The sequence below is a fragment of the Copadichromis virginalis genome, linkage group LG6 (assembly GCF_057382275.1).
Source record: "Copadichromis virginalis isolate Kocher_CV1m ecotype Utaka linkage group LG6, C_Virginalis_male_GT1.1, whole genome shotgun sequence".
NCBI classification, from domain to species: domain Eukaryota; kingdom Metazoa; phylum Chordata; class Actinopteri; order Cichliformes; family Cichlidae; genus Copadichromis; species Copadichromis virginalis.
Window position 1 is genome coordinate 44,232,254 of NC_140623.1, and position 20,297 is coordinate 44,252,550.

Consider the following 20,297-nt stretch of genomic DNA (forward strand, 5'->3'; position numbering starts at 1 on the left):
GAAACTGGCCGACACATCCTCAGCATAACCAAGTATAACATCCACAAAACTTAAAAAGAGGTTATACACACACAATATGGTAACATTATGTTGAAGCACAGTACGTATCACTCCGCGAGGCTCCGCCTACGATAGCCGTAATGCTCCGACAATCCATCAAGCGGTGCGGCTTCGTAGCTCAGCAAAGTCGCACTGAAACATTTGACAGATTTCTGAGCGCCGTGCACATAAAATCGTTTCCAGGTCAGTAAACACAACCAGAGTTCATACATAAGGTGCACGGGATTATAAGGGGCTCTGTTGCTTTTCAGAAACTCAAAGGGTTGATTTTAAGTGCGCCGTATTTTCCAAAAAACACGGTAATAACGACAGCCCGCTAGCATGCGCTACCAAAAAAAGTGCTTTGTTGTGTATCTGACGGACGAAAGCTAATTTTACAAACCAAATGTATATCGTGATAAATATTTTTGGTCATATCGCCCTGCTCTAGCAGACAGTGTGATTGTAATCTGATTACATTTCATTTTGAAATGCATTCACAGATTGAAGCTCAGTCATTTAGACAGCATTTTGAGGCTTCGGAGTGTCGGCAGGTTTTCCACTGACAATCACCTGAATCGTTTTCAGCGGCTCGGCCCAGAACGGGAGCATGTGCTCCGGAACAGATCAGCAAACTGTCCGAGTTGCAGATCCTGAGTGGATCACGTTTACAATCGTGGGTTCAAGTTTTATTGTCTTATACAGAGAAACAGTATTGGAACATTTACCTGTAATGAAATTCTTCCTCAGCTTTACATGAACATTAGAAAGTGTACAGCTAAATCAAAGAAGGAAAATAATAATAATAATAATAATAATAATAATAATAATATAAAAATACCAAAGTATTAAATATTAACAATCGTTTGGTATTTACAGTTTGTGCAAAACTGTGCAGTGAGGATTTCAGTTTTATTTATAAAGCACGAAAATGACAACGACGGCGCTTTATGTTGGAAGGTAATAATAATGTCCAGTTCCAATCACATTCAGCAGCTTCTTCTGCATTTATGACCTGAATTCCTGATTTCAAACGTCTCGTCCTTCCAAACTTAAATATCTAAAATCTGTAAACGCTGAGACATTTGTAAACGTCGCATTCATGAGCTGCCCGGCACATTTATTAGTAACTGTCAGGAAGCCACGAGCTGTCAGTGACGCTATGACTGATCTGTGTGTGTGTGTGTGTGTGTGTGTGTGTGTGTTCAGGTACTGAACCAGGTGCATCCTAACCTGGTGTCCCAGCAGGAGGCGCTGCAGTACGTGGAGGAGCTGATCCTGCAGCTGCTCAGTATGCTGTGTCAGGCTCAGCCGCGCACGTGCCAGGACGTCGAGGTGAGACGGACGCACGCTAACGATAATGCACACCAGGTTCTTTCTGTGTTTACTGTCATTTTTACCATTTAAATAAAGTTTTGATGTTTGCGTCAGAAGTCAGCTGGAAGCAGCTGAACAGCCAATCACATGAGTTCCTGATGATGACATCACTGTGAGGCCGAGGTGGGATCGGCGGCTGCGATGACGTAACGAGGTGCTGTCTGGGGAAAAAAACAAAACGCCACGCTGTTGGCGTTTTAATCCTCAACCCGATCCCTGATATTTGACCTTTGACCCCTGACCTTTGACCCCTGACCGTTCCTCAGACTCACATCCTGTGTGTGTTCGTGTTTGGTGACACGTGCCATCCGTTGATCGCGCTCACAGAGGTCACATGATCCCTCAGGCTGCATCATGTGACAGGACATGATGTCGTGTAAGTGCTGGACATGTGACCAAGCAGCAGACGGTCTAGTGAAAAGCACAGCTGCTGACCGGCTGCACCGCACACCTGGACAGGTGTAAGGATGTAAGTCAGTACTACCTCTCGATACCAGTACTCGTCAGTACTGTGACCGATACTCGTCGTCCCGGTTCCTTGTGATTGTTGCCGAGCAGGTGTGAACACCGAGGGTTAATCGCCGCACAGGTGCCGTTACCTGAGTAATAGAACGCACCGTTTCAGCTCACGCCTCCTAGAGTATTGATGGCACTGACTTCATCGTGCGTCTGCGTGTTCCCAGCACTCGTTCTTCCTCGCCGCAGTGGTCCCGGAGCTGCTCGCAGGTCCATCTGTGGTCTGTGCAGGATCACAGAATCCACCGGCCTGCTCCTCACCAAACATGGCGCTCCTCTTCTTTGGGTCAGTGGACCTGATGCGTCACGTCGTCATGGCGCTCCTTTGTTTTTCCTCATCGTCCACAGCACAGCTCAGCGTTTGAATCATGGATGTGACTCCGGTTCTTGGATGACATCAAGGATTTAGGACAGGAGGCGGTTCTCCAGAAACGCCCGAGCGCAGTCAGAGTCTCCAGTTTGTAAAATCCACTTTTGTGAAGCCAGGCGGAGCTTATCGTTAGGCAGGTTTCTTCCTGTTTCCCACCGTCAGCCTGCTCACAGAGTTTTCTCTGTACTGCTCTTTACCTCACAGCGTAAAGCGCTTTCAGGCGACTGTTGCTGTGATTATATAAATAAGTTGAATCAAGAGACCTGTCAATAACCGAGCCGTGATGACAGAATAACCTCGGGTTATTGGCTCCCTTTATCCACTCAGAGCACAGGACAGGTGTGCTGTGCCGTGTGATCAACTATACCCATGGCTTCAACCCAGAAACCACATCAGATCAAGGGCCGTGCGATATGACCCGGTTATCTCCCGATAACCTCATCTGTCACTAAATGTGCTTTTTCTGTAACTCGACCCGTGTGAGGCGTTTTCAGCGGAGTGTTCTGACCGATGCATGAAACCATCTATTTTTAGATAGAAGTTGTAACGGCCGCCATTTTCTTTGTGAGTCTTTCTACACGGCGTGCTGCGGGGAAACGCCCGTTGTAGCGTTTGAGTCTGAGGTTGGTTTGGAGCACCTGACGGCTCTTTGTTGCTTCTCGTCCGTAAACTCTCTCCACTCTGTCACCTGAGAAGTAGGGCTGGGCAAAACGATTATTTTCCTAATCGATGAATCTGAAGCGATTAATTTTTCGATGCATCGATTAATCTAACGATTCATTTTTCAATCCGATTCGATTTCGATTCGATTAATGATTTTTTTCCCCATTATTTGACTTGTATAGCAATTTCACATTTATTAATTTATGTATATAAATGAAAAACACAAATTTATTCACTTGAAGACCTTTTAATAAAAAAAAAATTGCAAAATAAAGTTGTAGAGGTCGTACAATCAATACAATAGAGATAGCATTTAACAAGAAATGAAATGTGCAAACATATATAAAATTAAGGAAAAGTTAACAAAACATTTCAAATAAATAGCAACAATGGTGTCTTTAAACAAACAAAATGTAACATTCACTTTGCTTTCTGCCAAAAAGTGCTCTTCATTCACAAAATAAAATCCACAATAACATTGTACTACAATCTGCTGTTTTTAACAAAAAATTAAATGTTTTGCAAAACAAATATAACAAAGGAAATCATAGCAAAAAATTAATAATATACAAACAGCAGCAATGGCGTCTTTGAACAAATAATGAAATGACAAGTTACCCCTAAGTAGGACTCTGTGACCAGACTTGTCCAAGCATCAGTGGTAAGGGAGATTTTGGATGTTTTGGAGGCTTTTTTTTAGTTCATTCCTTAGTTTCTCCATTGAAGTTTCATACTTTCTCTCCATCATGCTTGTAAAATGACGCTTAGACGGCAGAGTGTAACCTGGTTGGAAAGTGGTCAGCATTTCTTTGAATCCCTCACCCACAGCAAGTAGTCTCTTGTCTTTTAAAATCATAGCTAAGACGCTCTCAGTAAGTACAGCCACCTCCTGGGGGGTGCATGGTGTACTTCTTCTCTGACAGTAGTCCTCCAGACTTTTCTGTTTATTCCTGAAATCATAAACCACACACAGCACACATATGAATTCGAATAATTACTAAATAATTATATGGAAAGCATAATATCAAAATAATTTGATAAGGATCTGGTTGAGATAGATAGATAGATACACACATACTGTTATGCCATGTGCTTTCATAGCATAACAGTAAGAGGTTAATGATAATCCCCAATGTTGAACATATGATATGCAGTAATCATGATGGCTGGAAAAGATAACGTTTAAACACCCAGGGCTGATGGCACCTTTACTGGTGCACTGCTTTCTAGTCATTAGATGGCATAACTTTGACCTATAAGATCAAGCTGGAGAAGCATTATGTATAAAAACAGCGTTCAAATAGGATGAAACACATTAAATTTGACAAATCAAGAGTTCATTGTCATTTTGCTTTTGCAAGCACTTTAACAATGTTGTAATAGTGTCCACGACGGCTACGTTTAGCAGGTGGTGCATTATCCTTGTTAACATTTCTCCTGCGGCCAATTCGCTGTCTCACATTTTTGTCTTTCGCCGATTCTGATAATCAGCCTGCGCGCATTCCGACTCATTTTGCCAGCATGGGCCACAAACCAAAAAAAACAATAACAACAGCAGCTGCTATATGTTACTGCTCAGCAGCTTAAATGAGTTTTGCATTTACGGAGGTTGGGTCTTTATCTGTGTCTATGAGTGAGTGTACGTCTACGTGGGGGGGTCTGGATGAATTAACGGGTAAAAACTAGCGTTAGTAAAAAAGTTAAACTTACGGTGGTTTGTCCTTTGCAGAAGCTGCTCCTGGATGCCGTCGTTTGAGGTGCTGGTGCATAGCCGTCGTGCTTTTATGATAGGCCATTTCCACCTCACAAAGCCGGCAAACGACTGAATCACTTCCTTTTCTGTTAAAATATCCCCATACTGTAGAACTGCGTGTTCGGGTGGAGTGATTTAAGTTGACTGCAACTGCCTCACTCATGATTCCACTACTCGCTGCCGCCATGTCTTTTTTTGAAAGTGACGACGCATCGACGCAGATTTTTTTACGTCGACGTTTTTTTTTTGTGTTCCAGCCCTACTGAGAAGAGCTCTGTGCTGTTCGAGTCTGAAGTGGCGCCGCTTTGTGCCAGAACTTACGTTGTGCAGTTTTCCATGTCAGACGTTTCATAACCAAACTGTGTCCGCGCAACAGAGGCGGCCCTTGTTTAGGAATAAGGTCCTGGATTTGTGTGGACTGGTCCGTCTGTTTGCAGCTACCTGGTTCTGCCTCGTCTAAACTGGTCGTGCTGGGATTCTCTGTCCCCGCATCCATAAACAGTGGATTTTGCATCACCGTGAAACAAACGATAGTGTATTATATGAAAGATGTTTTCATTTCGTCATATCGCACAGCCCTGCTCAGATCAGGTGTTGTTTGGTTCTTATCGGCCCAGCCAAGGCGTGCAGGCTACCGGAGTCCGCTTCGTGTCCTGAACCCGCCCCTTTTCTCTCCAGGAGCGCGTGCAGAAGAGTTTTCCTCACCCGATCGATAAGTGGGCACTCAGTGATGCTCAGAGTGCCATTGAGAAGAGGAGGAGGAGGAACCCGCTGGCGCTGCCTGTTGATAAGATCCATCCCCTGCTCAAGGTACATTTCTTCATCATATGGCTTACGCACATTTCCCATGGTGCCTTGAGTGTGTTCACCACGGTGCTGTGCTTTAGGAGGTGCTGGGCTATAAGATCGACCACCAGGTGTCCGTGTACATGGTCGCCGTCCTGGAGTACATCTCTGCGGACATCCTGAAGCTGGCAGGAAATTACGTGAGGAACATTCGACACTATGAGATCTCCCAGCAGGATATCACCGTGGCCATGTGTGCCGACAAGGTCGCACACGCACACGCACACAACAAAATACAACACAGTCCAGTGAAAGCTCCACACCGTGCAGCCGCTCAGTCCGTCTCATGGTTTGGAGGAACCTTTAAACTCTGCGTGTCTCACCTGTAGGTCTGTGTGTCGCTGTGCAGGTGTTGATGAACATGTTTCACCAGGACGAGGAGGACATCAGTGGCTTCCCGCTAATGGATGAGGAGCCGTCAGCCAATGAGGAGCAGAGTTACTACGAGCTGGTGAAGAGCTTCATGGCGGACTGTCGGCAGTACCTGAGGCAGCTCAACCTGATCATCAGGGTGTTCAGGGAGCCCTTCAACTCCAACTCCATGCTCTTCTCCCAGCACGTATGTCCACCGGTGACATCACTAACTGGTCTGGTGATTGGTGATTCTGTTGTGAGTGACGACGACGTGTTTGATCCGTGACATTCTCAGGTTGGTGTAATTGATGAGTCTCTGATCGATTGCAGGATGTGGAGAGCATCTTCAGTCGGATCCTGGATATCCACGAGGTGACGGTGAAGCTGCTCGGTCTGATCGAGGACACGGTGGAAATGACCGGCGAAGGAAGTCCTCATCCTCTGGTGGGGAGCTGCTTCGAGGACCTGGCTGAGGTCTGTACGCCTGTGGATTGATCTGTTGATCGATCGGTTGTCTGCTTGAGAATGACGTGAGCTTTGATTGGCAGGAGTTGGCTTTCGACCCCTATGAGACGTACGCTCAGGACATGCTGCGCTCTGGCTTCCATGAACACTTCCTCAGTCAGGTGTCCAAACCTGGAGCTTCCTTCCACCTGCAGGTGAGGCCAGTACTCTGATTACAATGGTTCTGTCAGAGAAGGTGAAAGCAGACTTTTCTGACCTTTGACCTCTGGGAGGTTCTGGGATCAGTTAAATAAAAAAATACAGCCTGTAGTGTTTCCTGCACATTCGTTGGCTAACGACTTGTCAATCACAAGTCGTTAGCCAATGAGCGCGCTTTCACAGGCGGAGCCACCTTTCCTCTGATGTCATAAGACAAACAGACGAGCGGGTGCAACGTCAGCTGATTATCATGTGAGACGAACCTCTGCTCAGGTGTGCAGCGTGTTGATAGAGATCGGCGTGTGCGGCGGGTCACGTGACCGCTGATGATGAAGCGTCTGTCTGTGTGTCTGTCTGCAGTCCATCTGCGAGGGCTTTAAAGAGGCCGTTCAGTACGTTCTGCCCAGGCTGCTGCTCACACCTGTTTACCACTGCCTGCACCTGTTCGAGATCCTCAAGGTGAGTCTCCTGACAGAGACGCTTGTACATGTGTGTTAAATCCCGCTGCGCGTTTCTGCACGCTTCCACCCGCAGAGATCAACAGAGGCGATGCCGAACACACAAGTGCACCTGTAACTCACCTGCCTTATACACGCACTATACCTGTATCAAACCTGGTCATAGCACCGCTTTATGATGTGGCGGTATCCTGCCACAGAGCATTCCCTGCAGGCCGGCAGTGGCTGAGCACATGAAACTGGTCCCAGGTGAACCCAGTCAGGTGCGGTGATGGCACGCACCAGTCTCCCGTGGAGCCGGTCCAGGTCTGGGACTTTCCACTGCGGCCGTAAGAGGCTTTGCCCCTCTGAGGGCAAATCTCTGAAATACCTCCAGTCATGTAGTGCAGATTATTTCACAGCTGAGGGCTCACGGGGGGCAGAGGGAGTCCTGGACTCTGATTGGACAGCACAGGTTTTGTTCTTAGTTCTCTGTCTGATGGAGGTAGTTAGCCCCTCCCTTCTCTGTTTCCACAGCAACTGGAGGAGAAGAGTCAGGATGACGAGGATAAAGAGTGTCTGAAACAGGCCATCACGGCTCTGCTCAACCTGCAGAGCAGCATGGAGAGGATCTGCTCCAGGAGCCTGGCCAAGAGGAGGCTCAGGTACGCACACCTGCACGCACACAGACACACACGTGCGCGATGGACGGGCAGAGGGCATGAGTAGAAATGATAATAAGAACCTCATGACCGACAGCAGGTTATTGATCTTTACCTGTTCATCAATAACTAATAATCAGTGTCAGGCGTGTAGACCACACGAGGACTGCTCCTTCACCTGTTCATGGCAAAGAGTCAGCCTTCACCCCTGAGTGTGAGATCCCCGAGCGGAGCCAGGACAGAACCAGAACCGGCCGAGTTCAGCTGTAACTGCCGGGCAGCAGCTCGCACTCTGCACAAACACTGTGGGTGGGACTCCGCCCATCCTCTGCGTTTCCCTTTGGACCAAAATAGAGCAGGATGGGGAGGGGAGGGTTCGTTAGGGTCGCCGGTGGGGGGGTGGCGGTGTTTGGAGGAAGTGGCGTAAGCGCGAGGGCAGCTTATTGTTCTCTGTTAGAAAGAAAAGAGCTCAGAGAGAGAGAGAGGGGAAAGCTGCTGCTGCCGCCCGCTCAGTAAAGTTTCTCCTTTATTACACGACGAACGAGCAGGCGGAGGGCCCACGGTCGATGACTGGCAGGCGGACATGAGGACGTAGGTGACCTCTCTTTGTTCTCTCGTGTTTTCCTGTAGGCGTGATGGTGGTAGACAAAGAGCGGTGGAGGTAAACTGGAGAAAAGCGGCTTAGATACGACCTGTTAGTGTTTTTGTTTGTAGCAGTCGATGCTAAGGACCCAACAGCTAACGAGGGGATTGGCTGGTTTTAAGTTTGAGACGTGGAGCGTTCAGCATCAGGCTCAGAAGAAATGATGATACGAGAAATGTAATGGAGGTGTGGTTAAACTGATGCCCCGCCCACAAGCAGGGATGCTGCTTTGAACTGCATGCTGCATGCTCCCTCTTCTCCATAGCCGGAAACGGTGTCCGAATCTCCGTGTCTGATTGGTCAGAGCACAGAAGTTTTTGTTCCACCCTAACTGTGAGGAGGTGGAGGTGTTTCCCTCTGTGGCTGAGCACCACCTGTCTGGCTGATAAACTGACCTGAATACAGTGCAGACCGCCGTCCTCCATCTCTTCACTGACGAGTTACAGAAGAGCTGGAAAAGATTTATATCAGCCTGTGAGGCGGGTGGAGGCGGGTGGAGGGAGATAGAATTGGTGGTGCAGTTGGATTCATTGCTGGTTAGAAAAAGATGTGTTTCATAACTCTGAACAACAGATTTTTAAATCCGTCCCGCTGAGACTGAAGTGCAGGTGTCAGGTTTTAGTCATCGACAGTTGAGCACTTGCTGCCATGTTCAGAGCTGACTGGGTGACGTGCTCGGTGCTCAGGTGAGGCGCTCATTACTCCGTGCACTACTTTTGTTAAACTTCTTTTTAAAGCTGAAAGTCACAGCTGGATGGATCCTTGCACAAATCATGCAGATAAGGCTGGTAATGAATGACCAAAGGCAGGTGGATGGAGGCAGGTGGATGGTGTGGGGTAGAGATGCATAAAAGCCAATAATGAAGGTCGGTGCCGGCCGATGGGTTCAGAGTTACACTGATGGTCACTGGTGGGGGCAGATAAATATCAGTAGGTAAACGCCTGGTGTTGGAGGCAGGCCCTGGGTGAGGGAAGTAAATGTGGTCGAGGGTCTGCTGCAGCCCAGTGAAGCCCCGCCTCCACATACCTCGGGGGTTTAAGTTATAATGTGATTAGTGAGCAGCTCGCAGGAACAACAGGCTCAGCGAATAAAGCAGCAGTCCGTCCGCTCTCAGGTCGTCCAATCGATCAGACCTGCAGGGCCGTCGATGCGTCTGATCAGCGCTGCTTCCTCACGCCTGCAGGGTTCACGTCCTGATGACATCACATTGGTGTTTTTCACACGTTGATCAGAACCCAGTACTGCCATTGATAATACACGTGCTCATTAATGACGATGTCACTGTGTCTCTGTCACAGCGTGGCGGTTTGTCCCAGCTGAGGTCCGAGTCGGCCTGCTGTGACCTCACTTCCTGTTGTCGCTGCAGCTTTGCTGGTTTGTACAAAGCCTGACCTCCTCAACCAACCCAATGATGAGTGAGCAGCTCTATTAGCAGTGAACTAACTTCCAATAATTTAGCGATCTGTAGCTGATCAGAAATGTTGATCACGTATGTCTGTGTGACGCACAGGAAGAAAGCAGCAGCTGACAGGAAGTGAAACGTGTAACTCTGACTTCAGCTCATAACTTCAAGAGCTGCTATACAGCTGCTGCTTTTATTGTGAAAGTCCCGTGATTTCCTTAAATGTGTTTCTCACTGAAATCACACAGAGACCCGCCCCCTCTGGCTCTCCAGGGCTCGCAACATTTCAAAATCCTGGTAGTCCTTCGGGCAGAGACTCTTCAGTTTTTGGTAGCCCAAAATAAATTTAAGTAGCCCGAATAAAAGAGAGAGCAATTTTTTGATTGATGTTTTGTTTCCAATATTATACTTTAATGTATAATATTGGAAACAAAACATCAATCAAAAAATTGTTGAAACACAAATTACAACATTGTATAAAAATTACAATCATCAACTCAAATACTTGGTTCTAATTGAACAGAAATTTCTATGAACTTGTAAGAACTGTGTAGGACATGAATCAGTCTGTGTCAGATCAGAATTTGAAATTTCCACTGAAGTCACGGGTAAGAGGCAAGTGGAACCAAGATCGAGGCCGTTTGCTTTTTGAAGTTTGCAAAGACTGATAAAATTGTGCCAGTGGTAGTTCACTCTTTGCAACATAGTAGCTGTTCTAAACAGATTTTTCAGGTTTATTTTTAGTATATTATTTGCAATTGGTGTTTGTTCTGGGAAAGATATTGCAGACTGAGCAATAATGCATTTCTTGCATTTCTCATGGGTTCTAATGGGGGCCTTTCTTAAAATGACTGGTCCCAGTAACAAAGGCGCTTGTCGACTCAGAAATCGAGGGAAAACCAACAACACACCCGGCAGAACATTATGTTATTTACACGGGTGCACATAAGTGGTCCGCATGTGTGCATTCGCTGTCAAGATAAAAGACGCGCACCAGATAAGAAGTTGCAGCGCGCGTTTGCGTCCATATAAAGGCAGTGTCTTTGTCCTAGAGTGGGATTTTCACGGCACATTCTGCACCACATCTCTGTGCATTCATCATTTGTTTGAAGCCAGCTCACCTCCTGCAACCACTTTTCCGAGAATACCGTATTTTCACGACCATAAGGCGCATTGTGCTAAAAGGCGCAGTCTCAGTTATGTGTGCCATTACTATATTTAACACACACATAAGGCGCACTGGACCATAGGGCGCATACAAGTACCGTATGCGTATTTAAAAATAAAGCGGGAGCAAACCTGAGTTCGGTACCTTACTCACATTTTTATTACCGGTAATCGTCATCATCAACAACACACAAGCATACAAGTGTGCGTATTTAAAAATAAAGCAGGAGCAAAACGAAGTTTGGTACTCACATTTTTATCATCAATCAAACCCATCGAAGTCCTCATCCTCTGTGTCTGAATTGAACAGCTGCGCTAAATCTCCATCAAACATGCCAGGTTCACTGTCTTCACTGTCAGAGTCACTTTCCGTGCCGTGCGGCTCCTCGGAAATGATGCCGGCTTTTGCGAAAGCTCGAACAACAGTGCCAGCAGACATGTTAGCCCAAGCATCTACAATCCATTGGCAAATTGTGGCGTAACTCGCCCGGCGCTGCCTTCCACTCTTGGTGAAACTGTGGTCTCCATCGGTCATCCATCGCTCCCAGGCCGCTCGCAGCCTTACTTTGAACGGGTGGTTCACGCTGATGTCCAGCGGTTGGAGTTCCTTTGTCAGGCCTCCCGGAATGACAGCAAGCTCACAGTTCATTTGTTTCACTAGTTTTTTCACATCGGCTGTGAGATGGGCACGCATAGAGTCACAGATTAAGAGCGATGGTGATGCGTGGAAAAAACCCACCTGGTCTCCTTACATACATCCGGATGGAAAAATGGCACCGTTTCATAAAAAGTGAAAGTGAAACTGCTTTTAGCCGAATGGTGACCGTCGAAACGCTTCTCCCGCTCGTTCTTTGCTCGATGATCCACCGCTCGAGTCTTTCCTCCAACTCGGGCCACCTCGCCTTATGTCCGCGGAAACTCAGCTGCGTTTTCTTGACCTGCCGGAGCTCGTTTTCTAGCTTCCTCCATTTGCGAACCATCGATTCGTTTATCTTAAATTCTCTCGCCGCTGCTCGATTTCCATGTTCCTCCGCGTAGCTGATGGCCTTCAGTTTAAACTGTGCTCCATAAGCGTGTCTCTTTGCCATTTTCAGGGTTGCGCCCACACTTCACCCTTTAGCGTTCTCATGGTGTTCTCTACTACGTCCTCCTTACAACACACAGGGCGCACTGCGCTATAGGGCGCGCCGTACTTTTTGAAGAAAATCTAAGACTTTTAAGTGCGCCTTATGGTCGTGAAAATACGGTACGCGCTTCTTTTGTGGTTCGTACGCCATCTGACATTTCTTTGGAGGTGGAGGAACATCACAGTAATTGCTTAAAGGAGCTTCTTCGACATCTTTAAGAGTTCTAAACAAATGTCTGTCCTCCTCCTGAAAATCTTATGTACGCAAACACGCGTTGCAACTTCTTATCTTGTGCGTGTTTTTTATTTTGACAGCGAATGTGCACCTGCGGACCACTTATGTGCAGCCCTGGTTATTTAGCTCGTCATATTGCAGCCACAGAAATTCTTTTGTCCATGAAACCATAAAGCTGCACTTTCTTTTTGCCTTATAGTCTGATTTGTCATAACTTCTCCGTTTTGTGGTAAGCTTTTCTTTGGCTGTCACTTCTTCACCCTGACCTGTCTTATTTGGCTCAGCAGAACTGAAATGCTTTTACACACGGACTCACATAAGCTCAGCGATTCTCTGCACGATCAACCTCTCACATGTTTAAGCTGCGGGAGATTTCACTTGTCATGTTTGCATAGTAAGCTAACGATTAATAAGACGATGTCAGAGGAATTGTTGCACAAATTATCATCACTCACAGATCAGTGCTGTCGCTCTCTATACACAGTTCGCGCGATTGCAAAGTGAAAGCAAAAAACAAGCGCAAATTCAAACGCGATTTCAATATGTCACATATTGACAGTGGCTCACCGATGCCAATGACATAATTACCCAGCTACATTTCTGAAAGAATGCAAAAGCATTGACATATATTTTTCCTTCCTACGATAGGCCGACGGGCAGGGCAGAGATAGATTTTGGTAGTCCGACTGGAAAAATTACTAGCCCCAGGACGTCGGGCTAGTGATATTGCGAGCCCTGCTCTCTCCATCCTCCTCACTAACTCTTCTTCTTCTTCTACATATTCTCGCTCCTGTGTGGTGGCATGCAGCGAGTCGGCGTGCCGTTTCTACTGCCACCAGATGAAGGGTAAGCACCTCGCCATCAAGAAGATGAACGAGATCCAAAAGAACATCGACGGCTGGGAGGGGAAGGACATCGGCCAGTGCTGTAATGAGTTCATCATGGAGGGTACCTTGACCCGCGTCGGCGCCAAACACGAACGCCACATCTTCCTGTTCGACGGCCTGATGATCTGCTGCAAGTCTAATCATGGCCCGCCGCGGCTGCCTGGTGCCAGTTCTACCGCGGAGTACCGCCTCAAAGAAAAGTTCTTCATGCGCAAAGTTCAGATCAACGACAAAGATGACAAGGAGGGCGAGTACCGCCACGCCTTCGAGATCATCCTGAAAGATGGCAACAGTGTGGTGTTTGCCGCCAAGTCTGCAGAGGAGAAGAACGGCTGGATGGCGGCGCTGATCTCGCTGCAGTACCGCAGCACACTGGAGCGCATGCTGGACACCGCCATGCTGCAGGAGGAGAAGGAGGAGCAGATGAGACTCCCGGGCGCCGAGGTGTACCGTTTTGCCGAGCCCGACTCTGAGGAGAACGTCGTGTTCGAGGAGAACGTCCAGTCCAAGTCCGGCATTCCCATCATCAAGGCGGGGACTGTCCTGAAGCTGATCGAGAGACTCACCTTCCACATGTACGCAGGTGAGGCGTGATGTCACACAGGTGAGATGTCGTACTGCTGCTGTTTTAGCTTCTTGACCTGTAGCTTGAGTTTCAACGTGGCAGCGAGGTGAGACTTGGGGGCGATGTGGGCGCCGACTGTGCCGGTGTCCTGCAGGTTTTAGACATGTCAGCTGATTTAAACGGCTAAATGACCTCCAAGTTCTCCAGAGGCCTGCTAATGAACTAATCGTGTGATTCAGGTGTGTCGACCCAGGGTGAGATCTAAAAGCTGCAGGGCACCGGCCCTCGAGGCTGATTGATCTGATCCCTCACTGATCAGCTCGTGTTTTTTCCTTCAGATCCAAACTTCGTCCGGACTTTTCTGACCACCTACAGATCATTCTGCAAACCTCGGGAGCTGCTGGACCTGCTCATAGAGAGGTGAGCTTACCTGCCAGGCACAGTGACCAATCAGAACGCCTGCTCTCACACAGCGGTTTCATTAAAACCCCGTCGTCTCGTGTGTTATTGGGTTTATTTATCATTTAAACAAATAGAACCATATATACAGCAGACTGGCTCATATTTACACCTCAGCTTGTCTCTGGTTGCCTAGCAACACATATTGTTTACACGCAATTTCATGAGAGTCTGGAGAACCAATCGGAGGACATTGAAGGAGCTCGGGCAGAAAAGCATCTGGACTTGTTTAAGTTCCTTGAAGACGTTTCATCCCAGAAGCGTCTTCAGTTCTGAGACCAGATGGTGGAGTCCCAGATTTAAGCCCTATGGGAGCGTCCCCCAAGAGGGTCCTGGACCCCCTATTGATCATCTGCCTGATCAGCATCTATGTCCACTGTGTACGACCATCTTTGAACAGAGGGTGGGGCTTACCACACCAACTGTCTGCCATCTATAATCCAGTCTGAGATCCTTCCCAGATGCCTTAACGCCCACTCACTTCCTGGGCCATCTGACCTCAGTAAGTCACATGATAGGGTGGGGCTAGGTTTCACAGCGGGTTCACCAGATACCACCTCACAGGGGTTAGGGGTCTACGATGACCTGGATCCTCGTGTGATTAGGGGAGGTTCAATAGGGGGTCCAGGACCCTCTGGGGAGACACTCCCAGAGGGCTTAAATCTGGGACTCCACCTTCTGAAACATCTTCAAGGAATTTAAAGAAGTCCAGATGACATTATCCTTGGGATGCAAGAATATACACCTAAGTGTGTTCCTACAGTCACAATAACTTACCGTATTGTAACGAGTTGTAGATATTTACTTTGTGCCATAATTATTCTGTAAGAGCTTTTGTTTTTAAAATGTAATAATTAAATTAAATCTTAAAAAACCCCCAAAGAAGTCCAGGTGCTTTTCTTTCTGAGCTGCCTAGACGACGACGACGACCTGGAGGACTGAGAACCTTCACAGACAATCGGAGCAAATAAAGTGTGAGGAGCAGGGCGGAGGAGGAGGAGGAGCAGAGGTCTTCTGTTAATGGTTCCATTTTGGGAATGGAAACCATCTTTCAATGGGCTGAAATTTGACGATATTCCTGCCCCCTTGTGGACTGTGGGGAGGTCGCAGCAGAAGCACACCTGTGGATCTCAACAGGTGTGCTTCTGCTCTCAGCTCTGTGATGTTGATGTTTTCAGGTTTGAGATCCCGGAGCCAAAGCCGGCGGACGCCAATCAGACGGAGGGAGGAGAACAGCCACCCAGCGCTGAACTCAAACGCTTCCGGAAAGAGTTTGTCCAACCTGTTCAGCTCAGGTAGGAAGCGCTCCTGCTACAAGAGACACCTGCTCACACCCGTTCTCTGAGTTTCGTTTACACTCTGCTCGAGTTTGGAATAAATCGAAAACGATGCGACTTTAATTTAGTAATGTCGTCGTCCTCCTCGTCCTCCTGCAGAGTGTTGAATGTTTGTCGCCACTGGGTCGAACATCACTTCTATGATTTTGAGAGAGACCCTCTCCTTCTGAGCGAGATGGAGGACTTCATTGCTTCAGTCAAAGGTACGTACAGGTGTTCAGAAAGGTGCAGCACAGACGATAACGCTTTTTCAAAATTCCGAGTTTTAAAAAGGTCAGCTATTCTTTTCTTACAAGATAAAACTGAATATGAAAACATAAGAGCTTGTAGTCAGTGCAAATGTGTAACAGCTGGAGCAAGGAAATGATGTCAAATGTCGCAGGTAAGGCGATGAAGAAGTGGGTGGAGTCAATCACCAAGATCATCCAGAGGAAGAAGCAGGTCCAGGTGAGCGTGCCGAGTCACAGCATCACCTTCCAGAATTCCCCTCCTCCCATCGAATGGCACATCTGCAAACCCGGAGACACTGAGCACTTCGACCTTATGACCCTGCACCCCATCGAAATCGCCCGCCAGCTCACCCTGCTCGAGTCCGACTTTTACAGGTAACATTCCGCCCTGCGCCTGTCTTGCACCAGCCTGGCACCTGTCCCACTGTTATCTAACCACCGATCTCCACCTGCAGGGCGGTGCAACCGTCTGAGCTGGTCGGTAGCGTCTGGACCAAAGAGGACAAAGAGATCCACTCGCCCAACCTGTTACGGATGATCCGACACACCACCAACCTCACCCTGTGGTTTGAAAAGTAAGCCTTACTTTGGCATGGGCGGGGTCTAGTGTGCGGTAACTAAACTCCACAAGTACGTCAGGCTGATGTCAGCTGTACTTCCTCTGCAGGTGTATCGTAGAGACGGAGAACCTGGAGGAACGCGTCGCTGTCTTTTCCCGGATCATCGAAATCCTACAGGTGTTTCAGGAGCTCAACAATTTCAATGGCGTCCTAGAGGTCGTCAGCGCCATGAACTCTGCACCCGTGTACAGACTGGATCACACCTTTGAGGTAATAATGACCACGAACGTCACTGACATCAGAAGGATCTGAGTTTAAACTGCTGACAGAGAATGTGAGCGTCATCGTGTGTTTGAAGAAGAAGAAATGTCGGTTTATGGTTGCAGCAAATTCCGAGTCGTCAGAGAAAAATCCTGGAGGACGCTCATGAGCTCAGCGAGGACCACTACAAGAAGTACCTGGCTAAACTGCGCTCCATCAACCCCCCCTGCGTCCCCTTCTTTGGTATGATTTCCCTCGGGATTAGTAGTATTATCAGTCAATCAATTTATCAATGACTCATTTCTCACCGATCTCTAATGGATAACTATGCAGCTCGAAGGTCAAATAACTGTATGTGTGTGTGTGACAGGAATCTACCTGACCAACATCCTGAAAACGGAGGAGGGAAACCCCGACTTCCTGCACAGACACGGCAAAGATCTGATCAACTTCAGCAAGAGACGGAAAGTGGCCGAGATCACCGGAGAGATCCAGCAGTACCAGAACCAGCCGTACTGTCTGCGGGTGGAGGGTGACATCAGAGTGAGGACACACCCCCTCACCTTCTGTTCACACACACACACACACACACACACACACACACACACACACACACACACACACACACTTTGGCAACAGTGGGAAGAAAAAACTCCCTTTTAACAGGAAGAAACCTCCAGCAGAACCAGGCTCAGGGAGGGGCGGGGCCATCTGCTGTGATTGGTTGGGGTGAGAGAAGGAAAACAGGATAAAGACATGCTGTGGAAGAGAGACAGAGGTTAATAACAGATATGATTCAATGCAGAGAGGTCTGTTAACACATAGTGAGTGAAGAAGAAACACCCAGTGCATCATGGGAATCCCCGGCAGCCTACGTCTATTGCAGCATCACTAAGGGAGGATTCAGGGTCACCTGGTCCAGCCCTAACTATATGCTTTAGCAAAAAGGAAATAATAATAATAAACTTTATTTATAAAGCACACTTAAAAACCAAGGGTATGCCAAGGTGCTTAACAAGTAAAATAGAGTATATGAGGAGGATAATAGAAATAGGACCAAAGCAAGTACTAAATATGCAAGCAGATAACTGTCACTAATACATAGGAAAGCAACAGGTACAGAGCAAACAAGAATTTAAATGAGCATAAAAGTGCATGATATAAAATCATAAAAGAAATATTAACTAGAGGGAAAGGCAAGATTGAATAAGTGTGTTTTTAATCGTGATTTGAACAGTGCAATGGAATCAGATGCGCGGAGGTCGAGAGGAAGGGTGTTCCACAGTACCGGGGCAGCCAGAGCAAACGCACAGTCACCCCGAGACTTCAGTCGAGATCTGGGTTGGGTCAGAAGTAGTTGAGTGGCAGATCTGAGTGTTCTAGCAGGAGTATGTGGTTTGAGAAGTTCACTAAGAAGCTGGTTCCACAGAAGAGGGGCCTGAAAACTGAAGGCTCTGCCTCCCATTCTACTTTTAAATACTCTAGGAACAACAAGTAGGCCTGCAGAGCGAGAGCGAAGTGCTCTAATAGGGTGATATGGTACTACAAGGTCATTAAGATAAGATGGGGCCTGATTATTTAAGACCTTGTATGTGAGAATTCTGGATTTAACAGGAAGCCAATGAAGTGTGGTTGGAGCAGCGGTTGGAGCGTGGTCTTTTGTTGTTGACGTGCATTTGTTTTGTCTTTGTGGAGCAGAAGTTCTTCGAGAACCTGAACCCAATGGGCGACCTGTCGGAGAAGGACTTCAGTGATTATCTCTTCCACAAGTCTCTGGAGATCGAACCTCGCCAGCTCCGATCGGCTCCTCGATTTGTAAGTACGAGCGTGGCGGCACCTTGTCATGTTACATGTTGCATTGCGTGTGACGTGCATGACACTAATCAACTCACCTGCTGCAGGCGAAGAAGTACACCTATCCTCTGAAGTCTCCGGGGATCCGACCCACTTCGGCCCGACCCGGCACCATGAGACATCCGACGCCGCTCCAGAACGAGCCCAGGAAGATCAGCTACAGCCGCATCCCGGACAGCGAGTCCGAGGGGACGCCGGCCTCTGCCCCCAACTCTCCCCGTACCCCCCTGACCCCGCCCCCTGCCTCCGCCGCCTCCGCCGCCTCCAGCTCCACAGATGTGGGCAGCGTGTTTGACTCGCCGCAAGGACCCAGCAGCCCATTCCACTCCAGTAAGACCCGCCCACTCACACTGACACTGAGCCTGCCCACTGATATTATTGAACGCATTGAATGTGACCACCCAACCCTATTGGCTGTCTTTGGGTTGGAACTGTGGCTTCCTGTTTGCTGTCCACCTGTGAGGCCCTAACAGGTCACGGCAGCAGCAGGACCAATCAGACACAAAGTAAGCCTCTTAGTCTGAACGAGGCGGCGACAACCTGCGCTCCGCCCTCGTGCTGCGCTTCAGGACGTTCTTCGCGCGTTTCCTTACGCTCGCCTCCACCATCGCGCCTCCTCTCTGCGCGCTCGCCTCTACCATCGCACCTCCTTTCCTCGCGCTCTCCTCTACCATCGCGCCTCCTCTCTTCGCGCTCGCCTCTACCATCGCGCCTCCTTTCCTCGCGCTCTCCTCTACCATCGCGCCTCCTTTCCTCGCGCTCTCCTCTACCATCGCGCCTCCTTTCCTCGCGCTCTCCTCTACCATCGCGCCTCCTTTCCTCGCGCTCTCCTCTACCATCGCGCCTCCTTTCCTCGCGCTCTCCTCTACCATCGCGCCTCCTTTCCTCGCGCTCCTCCCCACCATCGCGCCTCCTTTCCTTACGCTCGCCTCTATCATCGCGCCTCCTCTCTTCGCGCTCGCCTCTACCATCGCGCCTCCTTTCCTCGCGCCCTCCTCTACATCGCGCCTCCTTTCCTCGCGCTCCTCCCCACCATCTCGCGTCCACCATCGCGCTCTCTTCGCACTCACCTCTACCATCGCGCCTCCTTTCCTCGCGCTCTCCTCTACCATCGCGCCTCCTTTCCTTGCGCTCCTCCCCACCATCGCGCCTTCACCATCGTGCCTCCTTTCCTCACGCTCCTCCCCCACTATCGTGCCACCTCTTCTCGCGCTCGCCTCCAGCATCGCGCCTCCTTTCCTCGCGCTCGCCTCCACCATCCCGCCTCCTCTCCTTGTGCTTCTCTCCACCATCGCGCCTCCTCCATCGCGTCTCCTTTCCTCATGCTCCTCCCCACCATCGTGCCTCCTTTCCTCACGCTCCTCCCCACCATCGTGCCTCCTTTCCTTGTGCTCCTCCCCACCATCTTGCCTTCACCAACGTGCCTCCTTTCCTCGCGCTCCTTCCCACCATCGTGCCTCCTTTCCTCACGCTCCTTCCCACCATCGTGCCTCCTTTCCTCACGCTCCTTCCCACCATCGCGCCTCCTTTCCTCACGCTCCTTCCCACCATCGCGCCTCCTTTCCTCGCGCTCTCCTCTACCATCGCGCCTCCTTTCCTCGCGCTCCTCCCCACCATCGCGCCTCCTTTCCTTACGCTCGCCTCCACCATCGCGCCTCCTCTCTTCGCGCTCGCCTCTACCATCGCGCCTCCTTTCCTCGTGCTCTCCTCCACCATCGCCCCTCCTTTCCTCGCGCTCCTCCCCACCATCTCGCCTCCACCATCGCGCTCTCCTCGTGCTAGCCTCCACCATCGCGCTCTCCTCGTGCTAGCCTCCACCATCGTGCCTCCTTTCCTTGCGCTCCTACCCACCATCTTGCCTTCACCATCGTGCCTCCTTTCCTCGCGCTC

The 20,297-nt window shown here is 49.0% G+C and overlaps 1 protein-coding gene across 4 annotated transcripts in view; it reads left to right on the top strand.

Moving 5' to 3' along the window:
• The window catches only part of sos1 (son of sevenless homolog 1 (Drosophila)), a 44,256-nt gene that overhangs the window by 8,649 nt on the left and 15,310 nt on the right, over window positions 1-20,297 (top strand). For 2 of the 4 annotated variants that reach the window (XM_085460668.1, XM_085460669.1), the window contains exons 2-20: window positions 1,249-1,374; window positions 5,397-5,528; window positions 5,606-5,770; window positions 5,914-6,174; window positions 6,249-6,392; window positions 6,467-6,577; window positions 6,942-7,040; window positions 7,556-7,683; window positions 13,063-13,724; window positions 14,045-14,126; window positions 15,344-15,460; window positions 15,602-15,705; window positions 15,885-16,107; window positions 16,188-16,307; window positions 16,400-16,562; window positions 16,679-16,796; window positions 16,924-17,096; window positions 18,252-18,368; window positions 18,455-18,737. In XM_085460668.1, coding sequence (XP_085316794.1) covers window positions 1,249-1,374; window positions 5,397-5,528; window positions 5,606-5,770; window positions 5,914-6,174; window positions 6,249-6,392; window positions 6,467-6,577; window positions 6,942-7,040; window positions 7,556-7,683; window positions 13,063-13,724; window positions 14,045-14,126; window positions 15,344-15,460; window positions 15,602-15,705; window positions 15,885-16,107; window positions 16,188-16,307; window positions 16,400-16,562; window positions 16,679-16,796; window positions 16,924-17,096; window positions 18,252-18,368; window positions 18,455-18,737 — 3,328 coding nt within the window. The remainder of the gene's footprint in view (window positions 1-1,248; window positions 1,375-5,396; window positions 5,529-5,605; window positions 5,771-5,913; window positions 6,175-6,248; window positions 6,393-6,466; window positions 6,578-6,941; window positions 7,041-7,555; window positions 7,684-13,062; window positions 13,725-14,044; window positions 14,127-15,343; window positions 15,461-15,601; window positions 15,706-15,884; window positions 16,108-16,187; window positions 16,308-16,399; window positions 16,563-16,678; window positions 16,797-16,923; window positions 17,097-18,251; window positions 18,369-18,454; window positions 18,738-20,297) is intronic. The other 2 variants (XM_085460671.1, XM_085460672.1) reach the window with 1 other exon arrangement.